The sequence below is a fragment of the Ornithodoros turicata genome, chromosome 9, assembly GCF_037126465.1.
Source record: "Ornithodoros turicata isolate Travis chromosome 9, ASM3712646v1, whole genome shotgun sequence".
NCBI classification, from domain to species: domain Eukaryota; kingdom Metazoa; phylum Arthropoda; class Arachnida; order Ixodida; family Argasidae; genus Ornithodoros; species Ornithodoros turicata.
The window spans coordinates 38444164-38471316 of NC_088209.1; the positions used below are offsets into that span (position 1 = coordinate 38444164).

The following is a 27153-nucleotide window of genomic DNA, read 5'->3' on the forward strand; positions in this document are numbered from 1 at the left end:
TGAGAACGTTAGCTTCACCTCACGCTGGAAAGTGTTAGATGAAGCCCTCGTCGCACATACAATATAGAAACAGAAAGTCGGCTTCACCTCACGCTGCAAAGTGTTCGGCGAAGCCCGCTTTACACAACCTAAATAGAAGTATGGAGTCGGCTTCTCCTCACGCTTGCGAGCGATAGGTGCAGCCCGCTTTACAAAGCCGAAATCAAACTAGTGAGTTGGCTTCAGGTCACGCACGTGGGCGCAACACTCTTAAAAATGAACTTCACCGCATAGCACGCTTTTAGCCAACCATCCTCTCGCATGATATCGTTATCTTCCCTGACTTGTTGAAAACGACGGGAGGCGTACGCCTTTTTTGTGACAATTATGAACAGCAGGGGTGTCACAAAAAATGCGTACGCCTTCCGTTTTCCACAAATCAGGGCAGATAATGATATCATTCGAGATGATGGTAGGCTAGCAGCGTGCTATGCGGTGAAGTTCATTTGTAAGAGTGTGCAATGAAGCATGCATTTGAGAATCTTGTCGAAATGTTTTTGTTTCCTTTTCTTTTACTCCTTGAACATGCTGTAAAGTATGTTGTCGCAAATTACTTTATAGCAATTTTTTTCAAGCTTATGTAATTCGCCGATATGTGTGAAGCCCGCAAAGCAGACCCATAAAGCGACGCAGTCGCACTTTCATCACGTGTACAGAAAACCAGCACCCTCACTGCACAGGCCCAGCAAAAGCCAGTTAGCTTATAATCCTGCTGTTACATCCTCACGTATTAGCATTCACTTATGACGCTCTCAAAAGGACATCTTCTCGCCTCCTTTATACTTCTAACGGAGGCAGCTTGAGTAAACCCACATTATATAGCTATCCTTTGACACTGGGGCTATACGCAATCTCTTTAATATATCATCTTTTGTTAACTGGCTGACCTGTCTCTTCCACGACCCGTCGTAATATAAAATGCAGAGAAACCGAGCTGCTGAGCCGAGAGATGTCACCCCTCGCCGCACCCTACAACAGAGCCGCCCCATGGGTCGATGTGATGCACTGATGTCACGCTTGACGTCATCACCCTTCCTCCTCTCCACATACGCTCTTAATGACCGTGGCTGGAAGGCGAATCCCAGCCCGGGCTCTATCAGCAAAGGTCGAATATGCGATGCAATTGGGACAATCATTATCGCAACACGGTTCCAACTGTCCTCTTCGCTCAGTCGTAACGGAAATTCATAGTTCACGTATCCTGGGGGTGGTGTTCGCGATCAGGGGAACGCACGCTTGCAGATACTTGTCTGGTCAGATTGTACACGTACTGAATTTTTAGTTAGCGTGAAAGCGGATGAGAGAACTCATTGATATATTGAATGTACGTCTATAACTATATAGGAGACCAGTAAGCATAGTAAATGTTGTTTTTTTCTCTTGGATCTTTGGCCACGACGATGGATGTGTGCCAGTCAATCATTTATTTATTTATTTTTATTTACACATACTGCAGCCTCAGTATTAAAAGGGTTGAGACACTTTCAGAGATGCAGTCCATTACATTATTGATACGCAGTGTCTCGCGATGTAAAGCGTAAAGCCCCCAATTATTATTATGATTATTATTACATCATTGACGCATTGTATGGCATAGCAGTACACACACAAAAAAAAAAATTAAAAATCCGTAGTCCAACTGGAGACGGCTGGAGATGACAGCTTTGTTTTTTGGGGGATGAGCTTTCGTGTGGACTCCACACGAAAGCACTGTGCACTTGCACTGTGTGAGGTGATCGGACTGGGCAGCTTGGTAAGGAAGACCGGTAGAGGGTACTTTCATTAGCACTGGTCATGAAACATTGGCGATAAACGTTATGCGCGATTTAGAAAGACACGAAAAGATCTCCATTGTGGTCAAACACAATGATTATGAAAAAATGGCTAGGAAGCAAGCGAGCTGGTGAAGATGATGCATAATGTAAAAACCCCGAGAATAGGGAACACGAAGGGACAGACACAACACGAAGTCTCAAGGTGAAGATGATGCATAATGTAAAAACCCCGAGACTAGGGAACACGAAGGGACAGACACAACACGAAGTCTCAGTCTTGAGACTTCGTGTTGTGTCTGTCCCTTCGTGTTCCATAGTGTCGGGGTTTTTACATTATGCACAATAATTATTTTTAAAAAAATCAATCGGTGTAACCACGTGATAGGAACCCCGAGCTAGACTGGAGGCACATGTTTGATTATCTAACTCCGATCTTATCGCTTGCCCCTAAAAGAGTGTTATACTGAGTTGTTAAAAGAGTTGAGACGTCTCATGGTTAGATTCACCGACATCTAGGTATTTCTCTTCGTTGTTCTCATTGTTGTTTTAGTTTTCTGCGACTCCTGAACTATTGTCTCCTTCACTGGACCCATCCATCAGTTCACCCGCACCTTGTCTTGTTATGTTATGAACATCTTGGGTTGCATTTGTTTTCTTTTTCTACTTTCTCTTTTATTTACATGTTCTGGAGTAGCCAGTCCAGACTTTTCAATCAACCAATCAACCAAGGTCTTTCACTCTTTCACCGTGATCCCACGACACCATCACCCGCGCTTTCCTCCTCCATCTCTCCCTCACTCTCTCGCCAGCCTTAACTCGCGACTCCGCTAAACGCACGGACAAGAAGAGAAGCCGAACGAAAGAAAGAGCTCCCTAGCACGCAATCCTGATCGCAGCCTAATCAAGAATGCTCTATCGGAGGAAGATCAATAAACGCGATACCCCCGATCGAACGGCAACAAACCTCGTGCACTTGCCTCCAAACCGATCTCATAGTGGCGCCTAGGATGCGGTTGGGAAGAGGCTGGGCAACGGTCGGACAGACATTCTCGGACGAGTGGCTATCCCATTAGCAGAGCCAAGCCTCCCCCCCCCCCCCTCACAGCCACTTGCCAGGTCGAAATCTTCTCCGGCCGCGCCTTTCATCATGGAACAATACGGCGCGCGCGCAGCGTCTGCGGTTCATTTAACCGTGCCCCGGGACGCATACGGCAATTAGAGTGTGCCTTGCCTCAGAGATATAGTGCATGATGGTCGAAGGGAACGCTATGGGTAGGTGCGAATGTACGCTGAGAATGTGTCGATAAAATGACCGATAGAGAAATGGGGTTTGGTGCGTATAGTTGTGAGTGAGGATGATCTGTTTGGTACGCGCACTCTCAGACCAGAACTTTACCGCATAGCATGTTGTCCCCATTGCCACAAACGATACACTCTTAAAAATGAACTTAACCGCATAGCGCGCTCCTAGCCAAGCACTGGAGGCGCACGCCTTTTTTGTGACACTTATGCTGTTCATAATTGTCACAAAAAAGGCGTACGCCTCCCGTTTTCAACAAATCATGGCAGATAACGATATCATTCGATATTATGGTTGGCTAGGAGCGTGCTATGCGGTGAAGTTCATTTTTAAGAGTGTACGCCTTTTTTTGTGACACTTATGCTGTTCATAATTGTCATAAAAAGGCGTGCGCCTCCCGTTTTTAACAAATCATGGCAGATAACGATATCATTCGAGATGATGGTTGGCTAGGAGCGTGCTATGCGGTGAAGTTCATTTTTAAGAATGCAGTCTATCAGCACGACCTTTGGCTACCTAGATTGCAATTGCTCCCCATTTTAGTCCCACGGCCCTGAAACTTACTCCCCAGCACTGCGAGTAGTCCCTAAACGTGGCATAAACTCCCGCGCATTTAATCCCGTGAGGGAAGAATGGTTCTGCCAAAGCATCTGGTCCCCAAATTAAGTAAGAATTGCACCTTTTTTCCTTAGAGTGCAGAAGGGAGTATGGACAAAATTCGCCACTTAACTTTGTGACTCACTACCCGAAAGCACTCTGGTTGGTATGGAATGAAATGATGAGACTGATTCCAGGAAGAAAAGCTGTACCAGCTCGCGTGGCGTAGTGGTATGACCGCCTCCCATGCCGAGGTTGGGAGGTGAATCCCCGGTTCGAATCCCGGCACCGGCTGTGCTCTCTGAGGTCTTCCCTGGGTTCTCCGGCAGACTTTCGAGACGAATGTCGGCATAGTTCCCCCTGAAGTCGGCCCAGGACGCTTACATACCCCCTCTGTCCCCCACTCCTTCCTGATGTCCTCTCTCCACCTGTCCACGCCTGTACGCCGCTCATAAACACAGTTGTTTCCCGGCGCTGGCGCAGAATTTAAAAAAAAAATTAAAATAAAAGCAGCGCGTGACGGTGCTAGCGGCATGATATCGAGTCATGAGCCAGTCCTGTTTCAGCCTCTGCCGAGGAAATACGAGAAAAAGAGGGGAGGTATTTATACGTTGTTATATCGACGCTAGAGGGCACAAAAAAAAAAAAAAAAACGAGGTCGAGCTTGAAGAGTGGACAAGCAGCACAGTGTATTGAAACTTTTCAGCGCATAAAGGTGACTGCTATAGGATTATTATTGGCGCAACGCGTCAGTTTGTTGCACTAGGAAGTCACAAACAGCCAACTTTAAGCCCGGTGTCTGTCTGGCCCTCTGCACACAAACGGCGCTGTTTCGGACGATACTAAGAAGATGAAGCCACAAGCTGTAGTAGAAAGCCGAGCAGCCGAGCAACCATTTTCGCTTGTAAAAAGAAAACACAGAGAGCATTCAACGCTTCGCTTTCCATCTTCGAAGAAGGTCGCAATTTACTCGTTTTTTACTCGTTGAGTTACTAGAAAGATTAACCTCAGTAGTTTAGCTTAAAACTACACTCTTAAAAATGAACTTCACCGCATAGCACGCTCTTAGCCAACCATCATCTCGAATGATATCGTTATCTGCCCTGATTTGATGGAAACGGGAGACGTACGCCTTTTTTGTGACACTTATGCTGGTCATAATTGTCACAGAAAAGGCGTACGCCTCCCGTTTTCAACAAATCAGGGCAGATAACGATATCATTCGAGATGATGGTTGGCTAAGAGCGTGCTATGCGGTGAAGTTCATTTTTAAGAGTGTATATACTGTTATGTCATCTGGTCTACCGCTCCCTCATTCGCGCTACAGCAGTATCAGTACTATTTTTCTTTCCAATCCAATCTGTGCAATATTGTGCCCCCATGGACTTTCTTCACAACATCGGTCACGAGAATTTTTCTATCTACTACGCTTCAAATACTGCGGTTCAACTTTCCCTTCTCTGTTCTCACAACAATCGTGCGTCTGCACTTCTATCGTACTTTTTGTCTTTGTCTTTTTGTCGTACTTTTGTTTGTTTCGTCTTTTTGTAAGCGGGAATAGCAAGTCGGCTGCTGGAGCAAGGCCAACCTTTCCCCTCTTTCGTGTTTTTTTTTTTTTGTTTTGTTTTGCAATAAACCTATACCCCCCCCCCCCCCCACACACACACACACACAGACGCGCGTGACGCAAATCGGGACTTCTTTCTCTAATAACGACATTTGCAGGCGTGTAATTCGCTTTCAATCTCGCGAGATGGTAGGCGAAGCACGGCAGAGTGAAGTTCGCTCTACAGGCTATTCGTTCAGCACTCATTTGGTCCCTCAGGCCTCCTTATCGGCTCGGAGGTGTGAACCGCTCTCCTCGCTTCATCTGCCCTCGCAGTGCTTTTGATTAATCGCGTTTATATCTCGCCCGGCGAGACAACGCGGGATTTTCTCCTACTCTGCTTTATTTCTCTTCTTTCGGGGGCCCTTCTTTCAACTCTTATCGCCTTCGCACTTAGGGACATCCTCCCTTCGTTGTTGGGGTTTTGCGTAATTGACGTTCGCTGCGCGGGTTATTGACTGGTCTAAATGACAGTAACGTGACGGGACGGTGCTTTCTAATAAAAAATAAAATAAAGGAAACACAGCTGACGAAACAGAATGGAATACATTTTTCTCGTTCATCATTTTTTCTTTTTTCTTTTTTCTTTTAGTTTAGTGTATATTTCATCGCATTACCACGCTTCTTCCTTTCTGCCCCATTGCAAGCAGTTTGTCACCGCGTTGCGCCTTCATGAGCCCGTCACCGCGCGTTCCTCAACTCCGATAGAACTTTGTTTCGCGTGTGTCGGGCTGACAAATATGAATCATCTTCGTCATTATGGTGAGATATCGCTCTAATAATGTAAAAGGGCTATGTATCTTCCTAACTATCCCGTCGAAATAGCGCTACTAAAGCAGCGTAGGTGCGGACGCTGCTGCACGCCGCGCTCTGCAACTCACGCGCGTCTATACCTGGTGCCCGTCCATTTCATCAAGGGTGACGCGGGGCGAATGCTGAACGAGTTCAAGCAACAAATGTGCAGCACCTCCTGTGTAACAGGGTCTGCTCGGGATTCGCTTCTTTGCAAGTTCGACCCCGGGTTGCGCTTTTCAGTACCACCTCCGTTCACGCGACAAACGACGACTGTTCTACATAGGCTACGCCTCAATGTACCGTACAACGCACGCACGTCTTCTGTTCAAACTCGGCAAGCGTGGCTCTCCGAACTGCAGTGAGCGTGGCGTTGAACAAACGTTCGTTGGCGTTGAACACACGTTGGACGTAGAACACATATCTTCTCTGGTGTCGGAAATACGTTGATACTGGAAAGGTTTTAGAGGCGAGCCCGTCTCGTGTGGACTCCCGAACCTTCGACATCGCGAAACTGTTAGGTCCTCCGTCGTCCGACAAGGCGCTGAGGGCACTTGGAGATTTTCTACGTACAACCGGGCTTATAGACGTCCTATGACTCGCTGAATGTGTGCTGTGTGTGCCCCCAGCGATTCCGACATTTTGGACTCACTTGGTTGGTCTAAACGTTTGAACTACATGTTCAACTCATTCCTGGGATAGCCAGCTCGACAGGGGATAGCCAGTTCGAGTTCGTCGGGACTCACATTCCCTTTCTTTTTTTTTTCTTGGATACATCAACGTCAGAACAGCGTAGTTTTGTTCGGCGCATATTTACTGTATCTCATTCAAAATGTAACTGCATCTCCAGACATGAAACTGTTGAAGCAACATAACAGGCACCGAGATAAACGTTCAAGCCTGTAACCTAACTCAGTGCATCAACTATCCTAACGAACTAAACGGCGTGCTAAATAGTTGTTTTATTTTTATTTCTTAGATCTCGTGGCAGTATGCAATTAAGGAGGCTCATAATTATCCGTGAATTTATAAGCGCAAACAAACAACAGCAACAAAGACGCGTAATTACGATGAATGAGGAAATTTGCCGCTTCATTTGCGGCTTACTTACCCCAGGGCATGGAAAGCGGGCGCTTCGGCTGCTGTCTTTCCGTTTCCCGTTATTTTCCGATGAGCCATCGCAGAGTCTAGAAATTCCTGCGATAATGCACGGGTGGAGAGAGGCATTATAACAGTCGTCGTGGTGTTCACTTTGATTCTGTACTCCTTACAACGGTCAATTGATTCTTGCTACGCGACCCTTTCTTATAACAAAGTACTGCCTCAACAAGCTGCTGCTCCACTGTGTAACTACTGCGTCGGACAGCTTGATCGAGGATGTTGCTACGCCGATAGAAGCAGCGCGCAGAAACCTATATCTCAGAGCTTTTGTTTCTTTTTTGTTATTTTTTCGTTCAGAAAAGAAACGCGATACAAAAACGCGATGAGCGTGCTCTAGAACAAACGAGCTTTCCAATTTTCACGCTTTTCCGGGGCCGTGTTTCGAGACTGGGTTGCACTTAGAAAGCAGTGTTTTACCCGACAAGCTCCTGATGAAGATATACAATCCTCAGCGCGGCAGCGTCGTCGCCTGTCGGAAGAAAAAGGAGAGAAGGTCGCGCCGGTGATTTTTTATGAGGGGGGAAAAAGTTCTGGGCAGCGCGCTCCCTCGCGATTGGGTCGTTCGGAGGAGTGCTGCAAGCCGTAATCAGGGCGAGCAGAGTGCGCATCAGTATCTGACAACGTATGCGATGATCATTGCACGGTCCCTGGATGGTTACTTTTCAATTCTGATGAATAGACGTACGTCTCTCTGCGCTGATGTTCGTGCATCACAAAGTGCACCGTCCAAGTCGTTCCTCAACCACCCCAAAAGGAAAAGCACGTGACCATCAGCATTATATATGTAAAAGGTGCGTAAATGTATATATAGATACAAATGGAACGATGCGACAGCACCAGAGGACACGTGTTTCGCCGTGTTTGCGGCTCGTCAGCTCTGGCTAGCTGCGCATCGTTCCGAATTGACAAACCAGGGGTCACTCAGCGAGCGATATACACCTGGGAGGGTGACTCAGCACTCCTCAATGCCACAGTGCAAGCCAGTGAATTATATTGCAAGGGAAAAAAATCCCTTTTTCCCCTGCAATATATATGATATATATCGTGCACGGAACACGTGCTTCGACTGGTCTTAGGGAGCGTTAGTGTACCGTTGATGACGTCGCCGTGATGTTGACGAACCTACAGGAACTATAATGGCAGAGTGCTTGACTCAGAGTGTTATCCCCGAACGAGCCCTTAACGAGTCCTGAATAACGCGTCCTGGAGTAGTTAGTCCTGAGTGGCTTGGGACTAACATCTTATTCATTGATTGGATGCCGTACACTGTTAAAACGGAACTTCACCACATGGCACGCTCATAGCCAATCATCATTTCGAATGATACCATTCTGTGCATTGATTTGTTGTGAAAATGGGAGGAGGCGCCTATCTGGGACACATTATCTTGTCCCAGACAGGCGCCTCTCCCCTGTTTTGAACAAATTAGGACACAGAATGATATTGTTCGGAATGATGGTTGGCTAGGAGCGTGCCATGTGGTGAAGTTCCGTTTTAACAGTGTAGATACGGTACTCCGGAAGCCACTTTATCTATGGTCTGCCAATGCTCTCTGTTCTATCTTGAGTGGATTGGTTAAGGATTGTAAAATTCAAATCTTTTATTACTCATAAATTAGTGATAATAGCTTCCCTCCTGTCGTTTCCGGTGTACCTACTGACTAACCTATTTTGACGTAAAGTAGACGAATTTTCTTGCAATCAGCAGCAGCCGAAACATAACATTGAGCGGTAGATTGCTTGCTTAGATAGATACTAGGTAGATAACAAGTCTTGCGCTTCCAAGAGATAGCACACAAGAAAAGAAAGTAACCTCGAAAGCGTTTGCGGGAGATCCATGTGAGTCTAACATTTTTTTTATTTTTTTTATTTTAGCAAGTATGGTGGTAACATCAATATATCGCGATGAAATATGCAGTATTTATTTGAGATTATTTCACTTCCATCTGAAGGAAAACCTCCCCACTTCATCATCAGAATATATCTGTTGTTGTTGTTCCATCTGAAGGCACCGCCGAAAACGTCATTCATGGTTCATGGCCGTTGATTCTAGCACGGCGCTGTCAGTATACGATGGTAATGGTAATGTGATAGGGAAAAAAATGGGGAGAGGGATGGGGGCGACAGAATTCATGTGTATAGGGTTTTCACTTTGGATTCATCCAATGTCCCAAGGGTGTCGCTCGCTGACTCCTTTTTTTCACATAACTCCGCATACAGGAGTGCAGACAGCTAAATCGCAGTGCAGATGGCAGCGTGAGTGAACGATATTTCTCGGTTTCACTCACAACAGATCCAGTTGTCCCCAACTTTGAGACCTGACGCCCATCCTCTGTTCCTCTCGGGAGGACTGCGTCTAGCAAATATCATCTGCTACGCTCTTTGCTTCGCTTACGACTTAATATGTTGTATCGTAATTTTTTCGAAAGAGAGATCCTTCGCTATAGCGTGTGCTTCACAGTGACTACAACAACATGGACGAAGACCGTGACGCAAAGATAAATGGCACACGAATGAAACTTCTCGAGCTTCAAATTGCTCCGCTGACGCCTTTTTGTCGCAACGCAGACACCCTTATTAACGTTCCCTTAGCATTCGCCTCCCTTGATAAACGGCTCTCCTTTGTTCGTTACTCTCCCTAGTACTGTACCCCGCACCTCAAATATTTTATGCTGACCTACATATATTTCGTATGTAGCGCGTGGGCATAATTTCTTGGGGCCAGGTGGCGCGAGTGAGCAGCCACGTCAGCGCCCCAAAAATATGCAACGCGCGGTAGTTTAGCAGACGACGGCGGCACTTTCAAATACATTGTCTCGAGGATGTTCGCACTTACTTCTCTTTGTACACAGGATGTCCCATAGATGGCAGCACGATCTCTTTTAAACCAGCTCCCCTGGTATAGCGGTTAGGATGATCGCTTTGCACGCCGAGACTGGGAGGTGACCCCGGTTCGAATCCCCGTACCGGCTATGCTGTCTGAGGCTTTCCCGGCAGACTTTCCAAGCAAATGTCGGCTTCACTTCCCCCCTTGAAGTCGGCCCAGGACGCGTGCTAACCCTCCATTCCCCACACCTTCGTGCTGTCCTCTCTCCATCTGCACACGTCTGTACGCCGCTCAGATCCACAGTTGCTTCGCGGAGCTAACACGAAATTAAAACTTAAAATTAAATTAAATTAAAAATTAAATTAAAAATTAAAAAGTATTTTCTTTTTAGTTCGGGAGCGTCGCACATCGGAGAGTGGTAGCATGCAGCGGATTGTCAAGGTGGGGCACGCATGAGTGGGACACAAAAACTTTAATGAACTGTTACTATAACTGTTACTGTTACTATAACTGCAACTATACTGTTACTGTAACTGAATATCACCGTAACTACTTCCGGACAAGCGCAAGGTCACAGCAGATGACAAGCACAAGTTCAAGTACACAACAGGCATACAAGTGTTGTTTTATTGGAACTACGTGCCTCATAAATGCGTTAGACAATTCAATCTATGCGATAGTCACGACTTATACCGAGTGTCTCAGTTAAATCTCCGGGCTAAATAATTCGCGAACGAGAGTGCACCAATCGAATAGCTTTCATTTTTACAGGTATATATCCAATACCACCTATACAAGCCACGCACCGTGTGGTGTGAATGAGTGAGACGGGATCGTTATTTAAATAAAAATTCAAATGAGTTTGGTGAAAAACATGACTTCGAAGTGCTGGGCGCCGTCGGCATTAAAATGGTTACTACCCCTTTTGGGACCTTCGGTGGACACCTTTTCAAGAAAAATCTGCCACCGAAGCACGTCGTTTGTTCCAGTAACTAATTGGTTTCGGGTTACAGATTCTTGTAACGGCTGGTCGCAGTGAAGCGCAAAAGGACGCTCTTCCAACCCCACCAATGAATTGCGTGTTTTTGAGCTTATTTCGCTATGGGGAGTGCTGAAGAAAAAAATGGAAAGCACGTGATATCAGGGCACTATGTGATTAACTATGTTTCGTCCTTGCGATCATAACAGAGAAAAGGCGCATATCATTATCAGATAAGCCGGGTCGGGACTGGTGTAGCCTGTCTGACGCTGTTACATTTGCTTCAGCACTCCCCGTTGCGAAGTAAGCTCAAGAACACGTAATTCATTTGTGGATAAGGGAGTGGAAGAGCGTCCTTTTGGCGCTTCACCGCTACCAGCCGCGACAAAAATATGTAAACCGAAACCAATTAATTACTGCAACTAATGACCCGCTTCGGCGGCACATTTTTCTCTAAAAGGTGTCCACCGAAGGTCCCAAAAGGGGTAGTACCCATTATAATGCCGACGGCGCCCTGCTTTAGAAGTTATGTTTTTCACGAAACTCATTTGAATTTTTATTTAAATAATGAGCACCTCCCACACATTCACAAGGTGCGCAGCCTGTAGGTGGTATCGGACAGATACATGTAAAAAGAAAGTTCTTCGATTGGTGCACCCGTCCGCGAATTATTTAGTCCGGGGATTTAACTGAAACACCCTGTATATGTAGTTATTATTGTTCTTCTATGCATATTTCTCGGCATTGGGTCAGTGATTCAAGACCACTGCAAATTTCTAAAGCAGAAACTACAAAACGGAGAGTCTCCTCGAAACGCTTTCGGAACAAGCCTTTGTGTTGTTTTTATTTTAGTACGGACAAAAAAAAAAGGACGGAAAATGGGGGGGGGGGGGGGTGAAGAACGCTCGTTTACCCATTTCTGTATAACTACGAGGGTTCCATACTAATGGTATCCGTTCCATTAAACTGTAGTTTCTTGCCCAGGGTCCCTTTACTCCCCCTCTCCCCCCTCTCTCTCTTTCTGGAGAAAGCCTTTCCGTTGTATCGCAGGCTCGAGAGAAAAGTAATATCGCCGACAGCTGGTCTTGCGACTACGAGGCAGATTTCTCGCTGCAGTCAACTACTTCTATTTGCAGACGGCCCCCTAGTAACTCTGTTGTCTTTACTGTTGGGCGTGTTTTTTGAACGTGATTTCTGCCGTTTTAATATAGACGGGAGTCACTATCGTGTGTGTGTGTGTGTGAGAGAGAGAGAGCGTGCGAGAGAATACGTCTGGGATTCTGAAATGTGGAAAGATGTGCAGAAGAAAGAATCAGATGGGTGACTGGAGAACAGGAGAAATGTCGGAATAGAATGCAGTCGGACGAGGCTTAACTTGACAGGAAATATTGGAACGTTGATGCAACAATGGACGGATTGATCGAGAAATAATAAAAAAATACGGAGATGTGAGATACCGGAGCGCAGAGGATGTGCCTTAGTTGTCGGTTATTTTATTGGAATCGCTCGCAAATGTTTTTTCAAAGCTATCGTCCTTCCCAAGCTTGAACATGCCATTTCTGTCCGGGTCGAGCCACCATCCGAAACGGAGCGGCCTGCTTCGTCTTTGGTAACTATCAGAGTGCAGCAAGTGTGGCAGCACGACGTGTGCCGAAAAATTTTCAGCCTGCGCCTTTGTGGCAAAATGTACTGCCATAACTACGCATAAAAAAAGTAACTAAATACATGGTTTTTCGGGATTAAAACAGCAGGGGGTTTCCTTATCCCTGATCCTGATCCGTGATTGCGATTAGACCGGGTCTAAGACTGCACGTGCTGCAGGGCAGGGCTGCGGATAATTTGTACCAAAGAAGAAGAAGAAGGAAACGAATGCTGTGTCACTCATGGAGGAAGGAAACACAGGAGCGGCCCTTCGAACTTTTTGCCATTGGGACGGGCGTGCCAGCTTCGCACTGCATTCTGGGATGCTCCTGTCTACCACGTGACCGCTCACGTGACCCCAAGAGCATGCGCAGGCCAGCTCCCAAAGCAGACGACAGGAGTCTTGATTGCCTTGCAGTTCAGATATCTGCATTGTCATGAACGCCACGCGTCCAGCTTTAGTTGTGTGTGTTCGGAGGTTTACTCTTGGTTTACCCTTCTACTACAAGACCGGTCAGGGTCTGCAGGACAACCACGCAGGACTAGAAACATCATTCGCGGCAGCGATGTTTGTGTGACGACGTGCCGCGTTTTGTGTGTTTGTTGCTGAAGTGGTAAAGCATGCCAGTAATCAAATTTGTACAACGATGGATGAAATCAATCGAATCTGCAGCTGCAGCACAGCGCCAGCTTGCAAAGGAACGATTCAAGATGACTCTCTCACAGAGAGGGGTACGAAACAACCGGTCAAGTACGTTCTTACGAAGGAAACGTTATAACCGTGACAAAGCTGCTTTCTGTTGAACGACAGCCGCAACCGCGGTAAGAACACGTTAACAAAACGTTGTTTCCGCAGTGGTGCTCACATTTTAAGAGTAAGTGACTTTGGAAAAGCATAAAAGCACGAAAAGCAGCGCGAGCAACAAAGCGTTGCCAAACCGAAACTTTAGAGAGGATCACGTGGTGGACAGGAAGTAATGGCGCTTTTGACAGGAGCGACCGCCAGAGGGGTCCCACGGAAATCTGCTCTAAACGGCCGCTCCTGTGTTTCCTTCCTCCATGGTGTCACTCGTGCACTCTAAAAACTGAACTTCACCGGCATAGCACGCTCTGCGCCAACCATTGCCACGAATGATTGGGTTATCGCTTCTGATTCGAGGAGAGAGGGAGGCGTACGCCTTTTTGTGTCAATTTGGATATATGATAATTGACACAAAAAGGCGTACGCCTCTCTCTCTCTCCTCGAATCAGAAGCGATAACCCAATCATTCGTGGCAATGGTTGGCGCAGAGCGTGCTATGCGGTGAAGTTTAGTTTTTAGAGTGTGTCAGCCGAATCAATACTCGCGATCTTAGATAGCGAGTATTACATTCCAGCGCCTCTAATCGTAACATTTGAAGCGAGAAATGAAAATAAATGGGGCGGGGACATGTAAAGTCGAAATACACGGAAAGGTTGGTACGTAGCAGCTATTTATTTATTTGCTGTTTATTTGTTTGTACTTATTTGTTTATTTGCTTATTCGCATTTATTTCCTGCGGCTGTACGCAGCAGCCACTGAAAAACGTGCGTCACTGTGACTCTGGTGATATCGCAGTCACAAGCAATCACAGTCAACGCAGACAAAGACGAACAAAACCACCCCATGTCCGTCAGCAGGAATCGTATTGAGGCGAAAATAGGCTACAGCTCTACTTAGGGGCGTATCAACTCATTGTAGTTTCCCTGTGACGATATTTGAAGTGTTCTCACGTTGTTAGTGATATAAAAGAAGCGCGAGATAACTTATCGAACGAAGATACGCATGTAAACCAATGGAAAGTTGAATTATGGATGGGTCCTAAGTCAGGCTGGAACGGTCAAGACGAATCAGGTCAAAGTCGTCTTGCTTTCCTTGAAGAGGAAATCTACCGGTTCTAACCAACCACAACCATACGGTTCACCCATGGTCATAAAAATGACACGGAATACTTTTTTCCTGCATGGGCTTGTACGCTTTATGTGCAGTCTGGAAAACGTGTTGTGATAAGATAAGCGCCCAACAGTTCCTGGGTCTCTGAGTATATTCTGAAGCGAAGAAGTTTAGATATCCATACTTGTTTTGTTTTTTTTTTGTAGAAATTGCAATGATCGACGCTCCGTAGAAATCGAAAGACGTCACATTGACGTCATATCTCGCCCCGAAGGCGCTATCCACAAGGTGCAGGCGAAAAGAAGCCGACGCGGTATCTACGAAGACTTGACCCATTTCTTCGAAATCTCGTCATAAAATACACGATCTAAAGCGGGACAATAAAGAGAAGAAAAAAAATTGTCGTTCCTAGCTCGAATCTATCATATTGGCAAGAGCCGTGCATTGTTCCCGGGTCCTAGACGGAGGCAGAGCCATCTAGCTGGCAAAAATATTTTACAGCGTGTCTCAAAAAGAAACGGCACGCGCCAGCCCCGAGGATTTTGCGGAGGAGCGCAACCGGCACAGTCGACGCGATGGGCACGAAGGAGATTCTGAAAGGCATCGGCATGTTTTATGTATGGTCTTGTCTGGGAAACGCGAGGGGGGGGGGGGGGCAGGATAGTATAAAGCCCGCGGCTTTGACGCCGGAGAATTTCGGGATAAAATTGTTCGTCTCGCTCATTCATCCGCTCATGCCTCGGGTTTTTCTCTCTCTCTCTCCTTCTCTGCTTTACGTGTCGTGTAGCTCCAAGAATGAATTCCGTATTATATCGCGAGAAAGAAATCGTCGGTGAGTCGCGTGATTTTGAATCTTGCGCTTGGCTTTGAGCTGAATGAATAAACTTCTCCCACCGGCCTGAACCTGCGGGCTTTGCTGAAAATGAAAGTCATATATTGTCGGAGCTGTGCATAAATTTATAACTGAGAAACGCGAGAAATTACTCGAAATTAATTTAGAAATTACTTTACAACCGAGTTTGGCTTCTCGAGGAAGCACGCGACACGGCTGACATTTGGTTGAGCCTTCGGACTAGAGATGAAAAATACCCGGAAATTGTGAACTGTTGAAAAAAAAAATTCTCACGTTTCCTTTTTTTTAGAATAAAAAAAAACTTTTACTCTCGACAAAATGCGAAATATACGGTACAACAGACCAAAAACTTCATATTTTTTATTTTCGGGATTGGAAATTTTGCGCAGTTATTCCGACGTCCAGGAAAAAAACAAAAAGGAAACGGGATAAAAATGTTTGTTCGTCAAAATTTGCAGGGTTTTTTCTTTCCTTTTTTTTCTTTTCTTTCTTTCCTTTGGACTTCTCCTTTGCTGCAGCATTAGATATTCTTCTTCCTTCAAGAAACACCAAATTCAGGTCTTAAAAAAACACGTAATCACATTACGAAGCAAACACCGAACCCGTAAATTTCGAGTTTTGTTAATATTTGAGCGTTCGCTTCTAATGACGGACACTTTATATGAGTGCCTCGAACAGCGGCAATTGAACTGAACCTAGCGCAAGATGGAAAAACAATACATGGTCGCTTCACACAGCCCAAGGGCGTGTCGGGCCAGTCACAAAGATGACAAGGATGAGTAACTTCAATCAGCGCAGACTTCGACCCACTGAAACGTCGAGCCCTAATGATAGCCTGCGGAAAGACCAAAGTACCTCCTTCTGCCCACTATGTACTTTACTCCTGTGTCTAGTGCCGGAACGACTCACCCGCATCGCTCCTGCAGGGTAAAAGGGGTGAAAGAGAAAAGTTGTCTTCGTTCGAAGGTGGATGAACGGCCTTGTGCATGTTCTTGACGCGGAACATCATGCAGTGGTCACGCAGCCGTTCAAGCGGTTATATGTACGATGTGTGTGAAAAACGCGGAATTCATTGTAAAGCTACAGGAAACGCGATCGTACAAAAGCAAAAAAACAAAAAAAAATCGCTTGTTTGTCCGTCTGTCCGTCGCGGTTTCCTGTGAAGCGTGCTTTCACTGCCTTGGCGTAGTGTATGCAGGAGAAGCAGGCAAACAGTATGTCCCTCCACACTCTGAGGGGGAAAAAATGAGTAAAATGGGGAGTGATTGCAGCTTCTAGTCCCCTAGACTGCAATTGCTCCCCATTTTAGTTCCCTAACCCCCGACATTTAGTCCCCTGGACTGCAAATTGTCACTGAACTTCGCAAACGGTCTTCTGAATTCAACAGTCTACGTAAATATGTGCTCTTGGTCAATTTGATGGCATAAGGCTGTATAACTCAGTAAACCTAGCAATTTTCCACCCACAGGGAGTAAGTAACAGTTGGCGCTTCTTTCTTCCCAAATTGTGCCCTATGTATTTCGCAAGATTTTATATCACTCGATATATCGACGGTTTGATTCAAAGTATTTTCATGCATGCACACGAATTGTGTACCTGGGACTCTTAGCACAGAGCGTGAAATGCAGTATCCAGTCTGTGACATTTACTCACTCCCGTGCATTTACTCCCGAATGGAACTATTTTTAGTGTATATAGTGTGGCAGTGCATATAGTCCCCAACAGGAGTAAAATTACACCTTTTTTTCTTAGAGTGCATGACTCTTGCCATGTTTTTCCTCGGGCGAATGATCAGACTTGTGCGTAACGCGTTACTAGTAATTGCGTTGCTTGTAATCAATTACTTTTCTGAGTAATTTTTCGAGTAATCAATTACTTTTCTGCGTAATCGATTACTCAGTATTTGATTACTTTCCCGGCAGAGACTAACTCATCTTTTAGATGTTCTGCCTGCCCCAAGTCAAGCTCTTCGTGCCGTCAGCCTTTGTTCTGGAATTTCAGGGTCTCTCCCCCTAATCTGTTCCTACACCAGTGTGGTGGTCCCTTTGTGGTAGCTTTTGAGGTTTAGTGAGTCATGGGGAAGTTCCACGCATGATCTTCCACAATCAGGTCAACGTCTTCCCGGGCGATAACTACAGTAGACGTACATATTTTTGGGTTATTTCAGCTGTTCCACTGTTGAACTTTCCTTTTTTTTTTTTTTTTTTGCTGAGGCACACAAAGACGGGTATAATTTGCGTGAATGCAGAGTAACGACCGGAGTAACGCGTTACTTTTCTACTCGTTACTCAATTACATTTGAAGTCCTGTAATTGGTAACGATAACCAATTACTTTTTCCGTACAAGTAACAGTAACGGTAATCAATTACTTTTTTCGAGTAACGGGCACAAGTCTGGGCGAATTCCATTGGGTTTTGTGGCGCAGAGTCGCTTACTCCGGCTTGAGTGCGCATATTACAGGGGTCGCTTCAGTGCAACGTCTGTCGCGTTACATTAGTCGTCGTTCGTTTCTGCACTCAACCCGCACTGATAAATTACACTGCGCTGCACGAAAACGGCGGCCATTCGATACACCCGACGGGAAACCAGTTTCCTTTCATAATTTTATGTGCTCATGCCCTGTGCATCAATGACTTCTTCCATGTCGCCCTATTACTTGTACCATCTTTACCCTCAGACTATCAACTACGGACTGCTATGATAATAACGCCATCGCAGTCGGCAAACGCATATGTACACGTGCACGGTCTGATGGCGACCCAATAGATAATCATTTGGTGAAATATATTCGGCGTTACTGTACGGAAAGCATCTCCCTTGGGGCACGTCAGAGAATAATACCATGCCGAATCGAGTCATTTGCGTAAATACTGGATTATCAGCGAACCGAATTATATAATGGATGATTGAAGCCTCGAACAATTCCGTTGCGTCGATTAGCTCCGGAAATGTCTGGTCTGCTCGCCATTCACTAACATATTCCATTCTGGTGGAGCAAGAGAGAATTGGAATGTCGCAGAGATTTTGACTTACTGAGGACGGGAACAGGACTTTTCTTTGTTTCCTTTTTGATCTCTCTCTCTGGAGCACAAAAGCTCTAAAGTTCGTCCTGTCGCATTCGGAATTGAACTAGGTTTGGGAACCGACATCAGGCAGTAAATCAACAGAACGGGAGGCCAACATTTGTTTATACTTCTACAATGCCTTACGAGAAAAGGAAAGTCAGTCTCCGTAGTCTTCTTCTGCATAGCCTCAGATGCATTTTTGTTTTCCGAGAGCAGTTTTTCTCCTTACATAACGCTTTTTTTTCTTCTCCTTTTGCAACGCATGGAGATACATATGGTATTTCGGTTCAGAGAGTGATTTCGAAAACTGAACTCTCGAGAACCTTGGAAAGTATTTCGCCCTCACGGAAACACCGTTCTTTCTTGCGCGCAGTTTGGTTTTATGTCGACCTGGGTCTGACGGCGACCCAGCCCTCTAGTCCTGCGTTGCAGAAGCTCCTTGAGTGTTGCCGAATGCCTAGAACTGTTTGTACACATTGGAATCGCGAAACTCATAGTTAAGCTTCAGTCTCAAAGTATGTTGAAACCGCCATGACAATAGATTGCTGGTAGAGCTGTTGTTCAGAGTAAAATTCAGCGTCCTCGGGTTTGGAGAGCTCTACAACGCCGTGACTGTTGCTATGAAACAACGACACTTAAAATATGAATGATTATGTCACGGGGTGTAGCTATATGAGGACGATACCTCTCATATACTGATTGATTCATTGAGATATAAAAAATACGGAGATGATATGTCCTTTCTAGTTTGCCGTACTGTTCCAGCGAACGTCAGTAAAGCTCTATCGGGCTGCATTCGTTATTAACGACTTAAATCGTTATCAACTGTTTTCGTCGCGCTTAAATCGCTTTTCCAAACGAGGGTGAGGGTTATGGGAGTAGGGTGTCTGTTTTCCAATTCCAACTGGTCTTTCGGCACCATAACCTTAGTCCACTATTGTTTCCTTTAAATACTACATAATTGTCCACAAGTATGAAACGTAAGTGTTATGTGGAAATCGAAGTCTTCCAACAGTGTACCATTTCTCTTGACGCAGGGTTTTGATCCTTCATATGAACGCCGGCTTGCCCCTCGGACGCCAGCTGTGATTCACAAGATGCACTCAGCCTGGGTTCCAGTGGAAACTCTCACGCTAGCAATTCGTGAGTACATGCACGAAGACACCATGCTGTATCTTTTTCGGAACGAACAAGCCTTCGTGATTGCAAAGAACTCAAACCATATACCCGTTCCACGACACCGACCGAGGCACTTCCCGAAACTGTGCTTGCACGGTCACAAAGAACGTACAGCCACACCATTTTATGTACAGCTTTTCTAGTAAAAAGCAGACCTGAAAGATTACATTAGATGCTCCCGTCGTGGCGGTGGTACTTTCTCACCTTGTCAGAACAATCTTGCGAGACGAGATCATTTGCATTTGCCACTGTCCTTGAGCAGTAAAAAAGGAACCCCACTTTTGTCAGTGGACGCTGCTTCTGGCCGAGGTGTTTCATCAGATACTGCTGACCCATTTTCGTACTGAGACGAATCGGAGATCCTGGAATCCGCATAGTTGATGCGGCGTATCCGTACTCACAGGGAGAAGCCCTTCTTCTGCTAACGCAACATACTCTGTTAGTTTAGGATGCATTCACAGCTAATACACGATCAGGGACAGTATGGTCCACACTCCACTAGAAATCATTCTTCTTTTTTTCTTCTTTTTTTTGCGATCCAGCCGGGTTTTTTCTGCGGAAATACCTACCCCTGGGATGCAGGTCACTCTCTTCTCTTAGTCCCGTGCTCGATATTTAATTAATTAATAATGCTACATAATTGATGAAAGCTGAAGCAAATGAGAATTTCTGTTAGCACGTGATTGAGATTGCAGCACTGCAAAACAATCTGCATCGAGAGCACTTTCTCACTACGAAGTTTTAATCCGTGTGCATAGTGTATCCTGTGCTCAGTTTCCCTATGTCTGTTTTTCGTTACCGCCACCCTATGTCGCATGTGCCGCGCCTAAAATGTACGATTCTCTTGAACCATTCCCAGATAAGGCTTTCTTGTTTCTACACTGGAATACTAACTGTGGGTTCTTCAGCACAATATTTCGTCGGCAAGGCCACGTCTGCTCGCCGAACCGCTGATGATACATTTCCCAGGCACACTTATGACGTTGTTGACTTCACTGGCTGAGATGGGATGAGATATAGGATAGAGATTGAAAGTAGATGAAGATGGAGGACAGTGAGGACTGATGTCTGATGGAGTGTTAGGAGGTTCGATATGCAATACGAGCAGGGATCGGCAGCTTGTTAAACACTGTCAAAGAGATCTTCGCGCTCGGCCGGTTTCCCGATGATATAGGGTGATAGGCTACAACTTTTCGCTTATCTTTCGTCGAAAGAAACTCAGGAAGTCTGGCTATACGCACTAGTAACATGACATCCATTCAGATTTCGCCCTTTTTTCTTATGATTTTTGTCCTGTTCAGAATATTTTATTTAACATAATTATCCAAGTACACAAGTAGCTGCTCAGGTTACACTTTGCTTGTAACTAACATAAACAAAAATCTTCAGTGTCGGCTTCTGTATTTTGTTTATGTGATCTACAGGACTTGACTCCCCTCTTCGTATACGCTTGTAACTAACACAATAACAACGTAGATGTTCTGCGTGCGAACTATCGTTACAAGAATGTCACACTGCTAAAAATATGTACAATCTACCATTCGTATGTACGCATATCAGGCAAAATGAAGTCACACAGTCGTTGTGTTTTACACTTTTCAGCGTGTAAAATAGGACGTTTTTGCAAATGAACATCTTTCTCTATTTCGTAGACTCAACTGAAAGGTGTAGTAATTGTGGTGGAAAAAAGGGAAAAGGAAACCTCGTAAAATGTACTCTGCACAAAGGCGCAGAGCATTTATTACCCATTTATTTATATGTGCAGTATTTAGGAAAGAATCGGCAATTACGAGCTATACAAACGTCAGTGAGCAACCAAAGAAAAAAATCAAAAGCGTAACAAGAAAAACAGAAAAAGTGATACAGATCACCATATGCAAATCAGAGCACGCTTTAAAGCAACACACGTTACGAACGCCATGTTACATGAAGGTGATCACATAATGCTTATTGGAAGTGTGAAGTATCGGTAATGGATGAAATACATCTGGGAAGATAATTCCATTCCGGGGGGGGGTGAGGGGGGGGGTCTTGATTTGAAGGCAAAGATGGATCAAAGCGTTTATTAATGGAATAAAAAACAAACAAATCAAATCTGGAATCAAAAATCTAATCGCGCCAAGGGAAGACGCCAACATTTTGTAAACGGTCCAATGGTCAATTAGTATGTGGTGGGCGTGATATTAAAGGGAGTCAGATGAAATATTTGTGGTCATATAAATTGTATGAAACAAAAAAAGGGGGAAACGCTATACCGAGAGCTGCAATACCGGAACTGGCGCAGAGAAGTGTAGGAAGCTATTAGCTACGGTGCAAATTATCGAGCTGACAACAGCAGTCGTCTCCCCGGTCTTTTCACAGTCACAGCGAGAGGATCTTTTTCTATGCCGGCCGTGTTTTTAACGCCGGCGCGGTTTTTCGCGAGAGAACAAAAGGTTAGTAAAACGCCCGCAGCTTTTACAAAGCCAGCTAACAAAAACGCTAATGAGTGCAGGACGTGTCATTATGCGCGCAGGGGGGGGGGGGGGGGGGGTTCGTGTTTAAATGCGCAAAAAAAAAAGAAAAAAAAGAAAGAAAACAGCCAGCTCCCATTGGCGCTGAGCATAGCCGACTATACCGCCTCGAGACCGGGAGGAGTCCCGGGTTCGAATTCTGGTAAAGGCTGCGCTGTTCGGATGTGCTTCCTGGATTTTCGTCTGACGCTATAAAGGCAATGTGGGCACATTTGTCAGTAAAGTCTGCCCGAGACGCATCGATTTCTTCGTAGCAGCGCTACATCTTCTCGGCAGGCAAACCTCCTGACACGGGAACGACACAGCAACAAAAAGAAGGCAGGTTATGCTGAAGACTGTTAACGTACGTGGAACAATATAGTGTACGCAAAAAGATTAGCAATGATTGGAGTAATTATCGTAATTGAGTAATTCATTGATGGATATGGGATAATTATTGCCGTTTGGGGGAGCACATGCGTTGCCACAACCATTAATCCATTGTCGGGACCACATACACACACATACACACACACATATATACACATAAAGAGACGATGATGAGATGGGGGTGATGCCGGCCAGCAGGCTGGGCGCTGCCCCTGTGCCATTTGTACATAGTGAGAGATGATGATGAAGAAGAAGATTCAGGTGATCAACGCAGGGTGGAGAGGCCTGTTGGTGACAGGAAATCCCAAAGGGACGGAGACCTTGGGGCACATAAACGCTACTGGACCATAGGCCAAGCACCTTGCCTATGGTAAAAGGGCGGTGATCCATTGATTGCATTCCGTGACTAATTGCAAAATTGCTGCGAAGATGACGTCATACGACGCTGGGAATCACGTGAGGAGTGGTGATGCAGGTAGCGGGAGTGGAAAGCACAAGACGCCGTGCCTTTCGCAGGGATGGCTCCACCGGGGAAGGTTCTTTTACTGAAGGATATCTTGTCTTGTGTACCTGCACAATGAACTCGTTCAGAAAAGACTGTACACATTCCTAAACACCTGAACAATGTTCGAGCTGCAATGTATTTGTAAGAGATAATTCGGAAATATTAACTTATTATGTGTTAAGAACTCCCAAACAGAGAGAAATAATCGTGTTAAAGACTGCCCACAATGTGTAAACGACACAACTGTCGCTGTATTTTAGCTGAGAGTACGAAAGGTTGCACAGCTACTCGGAAGTTTTTCTTTTGTTGTCGTCATCCGACATTAAGACCGGTTAGGTCTTAAAACCCATGCACAAAACACTTCACCACTCCTACAACGAGCTCGATTGCCACCACATTTCGCGATTTCATTTTGAGCTGCACTCTAAAAATAAATAAATAAATTGGAGAGTTGATTGCAGCTTCTCCCCTACTCCCCTATAGATTGCAGTTACTCCCCTTTTTTAGCCCCCTGACCCTGAAATTTACTTCCCAGCAGTGCAAATGTTCCCCAAACTTTGCATAAACTTCACTGCATGACTACCGGTTGCGGCAACGCATGTAGATCCCAAAAACCAATAAAGTTGCTCCCTTTTTTTCTCTTTCTCTCCTTAGAGTGTGTAGTTAGAAGTGACACTTGAAAGCTGTCTTATTCCACGACTACGATTAATTGTAGCTTTATAATTCAATAAGTGAAATTCTTAAAGAATCATCTTCTTCTTTTTTCTTTTTTTTTCTTTTTTTTTTTTTTACTAATACTCTTATTATTCGAGTGTGGCCTTCGACACAGCTCATATCGAGCCGACTTTCCTTTTCCCGAGGCGCTTTAACTGCATGCACGCAAGCTCCTTAATCGTGCAGCGACGAAAACAGAAAAGGCTAGATTGGCTTCACCGCGGAGCGACTCCCATATAGGCTACGCTCCGAATCCCCGGGGAAATAGGACGACGCAAACGTTCTTCCTCCGAGCAATGTTGAATCCATTCTGGGCATTTTGCTTCAAAACCCCCAATACTAGAGGCCACTCGACGACAGCCCACATGAGCCCGAAGGTTCCCTCGAGAGCTCCCGCCCATAAGCCTCGTCCATAACTCTGAGACTTTTCCGACCGAGACTCGGAATAAAATTAGGAGATCCGACCGACACGGGATTTTTTTTCCCTTTCCTTTCCTTTCCTTTAGTTCCGCCACACTTTTGTTCGGTGAGAGCGCTCTTGGAGGCTGGAAAATTGTGCCCCATGTGGCTGCTGGGGTGACGGAGGATCTCCCCCCTCTTTGTGGTGGATCGAACTTTCTCTCGGGATATCAAAGAGCAGGACGTGGGTAATTCGGAGGTTCCTGCGCTTGAGATGTCGTCTCCTTTTATGAGGTCGCCCAGTCTGAAAGCTTCGTAACATTACGGGAAATGATAGGTGGTTCCTAAAGGAGTAGGGATTAGCGGGAAGAGTAAGAAGTAGAAAAGCCTTCTCGCGTCCATGGGCTGCGGCTGAATATCCCGTACAGCGCTCGTCTCTTATTTAAGCTGGGAATGTCTGCTGTCTCTAACTGCAGCGAGTGTCACGTCGTGAGAGATGTGGGATATAAAATTTGTAATCCAATCCAATCCAATCCAATCCAATCCAATCCTTATAGTCTCCGTGCGTTCCGAGTACTCCTACAGTCGCTGTGTCCTGGAAGTGCCTTCCGCCCGTCTGGGCGAAAAGGCGCTTCCAGGACATTTCCATGTCGTCAATATTTTGGCCCTTGGCATGGCCAGCCTATAGCAGTTGGATGTTGTATCGCAAGCACTGGCGCAATTTCTTGAAGAAAGCCGACTGACTCTCACTTTGCAAACGTTTTCCACTTGTGATTCCCCATCGATTGCACATTCGCCCTCTCCTACAAGTAGTTTACTGCTCCTTTATATTCTCGTTTTCCGAAAACACGATAAGCCAATTGCATGATTCCTTTGGAGTGGGTGACGTCACGCTCCTGATATCTGATTGGCAAACAGCGATACGGAGTTGGAGGCCGCTTACAATTTCCTAAAACTCCCTAATGTTTCCCGTATGGTACATCTAGTGTGCCTTTTTTTTCTTTTTTGCCGGAAAAGAAACCCCGCAAAACACACACAAAAAAAGATCACGTGACGCGCTGTCACGTGATATCCTTCTTCATTTGCACGTTTATTGGCACGTCCGAGTATACAGTTTTAGGCAGCCATACATACATTTCCACTGACCCCCTTTGAAATGAATGCTGTAGAGTTTACTCAAAACAATACAGCCTATTTCTGTGGCGTACATGCTGCACGTGCCGAAGGCCAGGACTGCGGCACCAATACCAACAACAACACTTGAACCAATCTCATATGGTTTCTTCTGCACATCCAAATCATCATATGCTTATTCCAATCTTCCCTCGCCAAACTTAACGAACCGTTTTCTTTCTAACGTTGAGCGAAGCAACGAATTCAAAATCCCAGCCTTCAAATTCCGTTCGTCTGAAAGAAAAGATGCACCAGAGGGTACTCGTACGTTCAACTTCCGGTACCATTCTTTCATCTGCGCTTCTTTGTAATTTCAATCCAGAAAAACTGCGCACGAAAAAAAAAAAGACAAGAAGGGGATACAAAAAAAGACGCTCGAGCAGAAATCAGCATAATTAAGAACATGAAAGATTAAAGTGGAGCCAGCGAAGAGGAGTCTGAGAACGTTAAGTGCTTCAAGTGCAGCACAATCGATTGGGTGCATAATTTAGACCGTAAATTAGAGCTTCCATTCTTTTAACACGAATATTGAGAGGGAGTGAAAGCGATAGAGAGAGAAGGGGGGAAGGGCATTGAGCGACAAAACCAACATCTATAAAGACCCGTTCTGGTTTTGAAAACGTGGCGACGACTGATTTTACCGCCAGGAGAAGGTCGGGAGCGCGTAAATTAATTTTTATTTTATTTTAGCAAGCGAATTTTATTCTCGCATGCGACGCGCAGTAACTGCGTGAGGGAATACATTTAAAACGGAATTGAAATTATATATATATATGGGGGGGGGGGGGAAATGACATTTAGGCGCGTCGCTATAGAGGGACAAGTTCCACCGCATTGGGACGCTGAAAAAATGCTAAATCGTACAAACTCTAAAAATAACGTATACAAAAAAAAACAGGCTACGTCACTGGGCATTCCGCCGTCCGCGTTAGCTTTAAGTGCGGTAGCTTTACAGGGTTACCTTCCGACCCTCCTCCTCTCCCTTCTGCTTCCTCCTCCTCACACTCCGTGATGCAATTGTAACTTCTTCCTTAATCTTTTTTTTCTCTCTCTCTCTCTCTTCTTCTTCTTCTCTCCACAACTATTAGGGACGAAACATACACGTACGGCTGCCAACGTTGGCTTTTTCTTTACTTTTTTTTTGATTCCGTGCCAGCGCTGCGAAGCAACTGTGGCTATGAGCGGCGTACAGATGTGGACACATGGAGAGAGGACAGCAGGAAGGAGTGGGGGACAGAGGGGGGTTAGTGTGCGTCCTGGGCCGACTTTAGGGGGAACTGTGCCGACAGACGTTGGTTGTCCCTATAAAGCTACTGCTTCAAAAGCTCCCAAATTGAAGGTGTTCTACGATGTGGAAGAGTATGTTGGAATGATGTCGTGTCAACTGTGCTGCAGTGAACAACGTTTTCGCCATTTTTGACACTGATTAATTGATTGATTGATTTGAAAGAAGAATAAAATGGAGATTTCGGCTTCACTAGTGTGAGACCAGCAACTCCACATCACTTGCACCAGTTACATTGGTGAAAGGCTCTTGGAACGATGACGATGGTGATGGTGATGGTGATGCTGATTCCAACAAAAAACACAGAGTTGTCATAAAAGACACTGTAAATGGAATAGACGTTGTATTTGTTGCCGTCATGCGTTTCGTTCCCGTATCTTCAAGTTGCCAGCTGACAGCTTTTTGCTTCTGTGCCCAACCATGTACGTATATGGTAAATTGAATAAATTGAAATTGAAAATCTCTAAGG

At 45.4% G+C, this 27153-nt stretch overlaps 1 protein-coding gene across 1 annotated transcript in view; it reads left to right on the forward strand.

Annotated features, from left to right (window-relative positions):
* The window catches only part of LOC135368861 (band 7 protein AGAP004871-like), a 335172-nt gene that overhangs the window by 160481 nt on the left and 147538 nt on the right, over positions 1–27153 (forward strand). Inside the window, exon 3 of the mRNA XM_064602402.1 lies at positions 19585–19690. Coding sequence (XP_064458472.1) covers positions 19585–19690 — 106 coding nt within the window. The remainder of the gene's footprint in view (positions 1–19584; positions 19691–27153) is intronic.